The 2,369-nt window shown below is 36.2% G+C and overlaps 1 protein-coding gene across 1 annotated transcript; it reads right to left on the minus strand.

The window, feature by feature from the left end:
• Nucleotides 1-793: 793 nt before the first annotated feature.
• LOC131876070 (uncharacterized) lies at nucleotides 794-1,861 on the minus strand. Its single transcript, XM_059220847.1, has one exon. It carries the CDS (start codon nucleotides 1,859-1,861, stop codon nucleotides 794-796), a length of 1,068 nt encoding a protein of 355 aa, XP_059076830.1.
• Between the last annotated feature and the right edge of the window lie 508 nt (nucleotides 1,862-2,369).

Genomic DNA, 2,369 nt, shown 5'->3' on the forward strand with positions numbered 1-2,369 from the left:
CGTTGGCTATTGTATGAAAATTGTTGTGATGATTGTATTAGTGAGACTTTTTCCAATTCAACAAGCCTTTCCATATAAGCAGAAATATAAGATTTGCAAAGTTCGGCACTGTCATTTTGATCAGTAACACGGTGGAGGACCTTCCTACTAACATTAAGGAAGACAAAGTGACGGCTACAACTGATCAATGGTAGCTTTTGCAACATATGGCAAGTTTCCTGTGCGCTTATGTCTCGATCAACAACTATCCCCATCATGAACTTTTGGTATGCTAGCAAGATGGTATCTTCAGTATTAGTTGCAACAACTATTTTTTTTAGCATGTCAACATAGCTTTCTGATCTCTGTTTTGTTTTTGAAGCATAATTGGAGATATATTGCAGAACAACCGTTTTGGAACAAACAGGTTGGCAATCAACATTTGCACGCCATATTGCTAGCATAATTGGGCCGTGAATATTTAAATGACTATCATTTCTTGCTGGTTGATAACATGGCTTGCGGTCAATATCAATAAGCAGTGTTGAAAAATCCTGCTTAGGCCAAGGAGCTCTATATCGATAATGGAGTGATGGGCCTTTTTTTTTAAGCAAGTATGAGTAGTACATTTTGTATGTCGTTGCACAACATTGACCAGTTCTTCATAATCAGAGAAAGGGTCAACAGGTAGAATTTGGTTTGTATCAGCCATGCATGGATCAACCAGTGAACTAGTGTGCAGTCTATTGTCTCGGGCAAGTTGGCTACGAGGATTCCATGCTGTCATATACCTATCAAAAAAACACTTAGCTAATTACACATCATCATAATTAGACCAGTCTATATTGTCCATAGCAGGCGCATTAGGCAACCACAAAAAGCCATGTATATGTGCAGAGCCACGATGTTGCCATTCGTACCTGTACCAATGGTCTTTTGATTTTAAAACTTTGTCAATAATCTCCTCACGGAATATTGTGAATCTAAAATGCAAGAACAATGCTATAACATGTGGATTGTGGACAATGTTTTCTATAAATTGTTTCTTTGTGGACTGTAAATCTTCAGAGGAGTTGGATGGAAATAATTTATGCACTTCTGGCCATTTTGTATTAGTTGCACTTAATGTGAAGAACAACATAGGTTCTCCCAATTGGTGTACCATTGTAGCAAGGTCTTTGTATGATCCATTCCAATAAGCTCTAGTGCCTTGTAATGAAGCTGCAAAACGCATTAATTGGTTTGGCAATTGATCAGAAGGTGTAGCTTGTAACTGTTCACGCAAAGCTTGCAATGTAGTTGGGAAGGAGTCTTCTAAATTGGTCCTTAGGAAAACTGAAGCTGATTGCTGGGAACGATGTCTCATTATTAGATTATAAAGATAATATCTAAATCTAACATGTTGTCCAAATCTCTGGTCATGATATCTTATCAAGTGCAAAGCATATTCATGCAAGTGAACATGTTTTGTCCTTGGTTGGAGTGGTAGTGCAGATCCATTTGGGAACAATGTTGGGAAAGCCATAGAGAACAACCCTTTAGTGTTGTATTCATTAATGGGTGAGCAACTTATTTCAAGCCAAGTTGTAACATTTTGATCATCCTTATCTAGGTGCAATATCTTTTTAATGGCATCTAGTTCAGGAGTTGAACATGGCAACTTTGGAATAAATGATGATGTGGTCTGTAATTCAACTCCATCATCATTACAGAGTGTGTCTTGAGTTGTTGAAGCAGACTGTAGATCAATGCAATTTGGAAGGGTATGCAACAAATCAGATATATCGGTAGATGTTTCTGGCAATAAATTAGCAGCTGCAAAGTCAATGATAACATCACTGTAGTAATGGTCATGTTGAATTTCGTAATTCAATGCATCCATAACATGGAACCTGTTTACATAACAGTCATATTTTGTCTATTTTGTCTATTTTGTCTATTTTCTCTATTTTCTCTATTTTATAGTTAGTTGGTTAGTTTCTCTAGGGTATTCTTAGTGGGCATTATAGGCACAAACATTAGGAGGAGTATCTTGTGTCAACATCTGCAAATGAAACAACAAATGTTGTTCAATTACCAAAACTACCTAGCATTATTTTACAACACCATTGATGAACAAAGGTTACTTGAGTGAAATTTTATTGGAAACCTTGACTACAAGGTGTTGATGCCAATGGTTCAACATCATATTATTCAACATCCAAAGTGAGTTATGAGAAAAGCATTCATATAAGGTTCAACTATTCACATGTATTAATTATATTTCTTTATTAGTTACATACTTATGGAATTGATGATGTCATGAAATAGGGGGTTGAGTGAATGATGCAAGTAGTGCAAACACTCGTACCCTAAATTTTTATCATAGTCATTCTACTAATTTATCCATT

Source organism: Cryptomeria japonica, chromosome 5 (assembly GCF_030272615.1).
Source record: "Cryptomeria japonica chromosome 5, Sugi_1.0, whole genome shotgun sequence".
In the NCBI taxonomy this organism is placed as follows: Eukaryota; Viridiplantae; Streptophyta; class Pinopsida; order Cupressales; family Cupressaceae; genus Cryptomeria; species Cryptomeria japonica.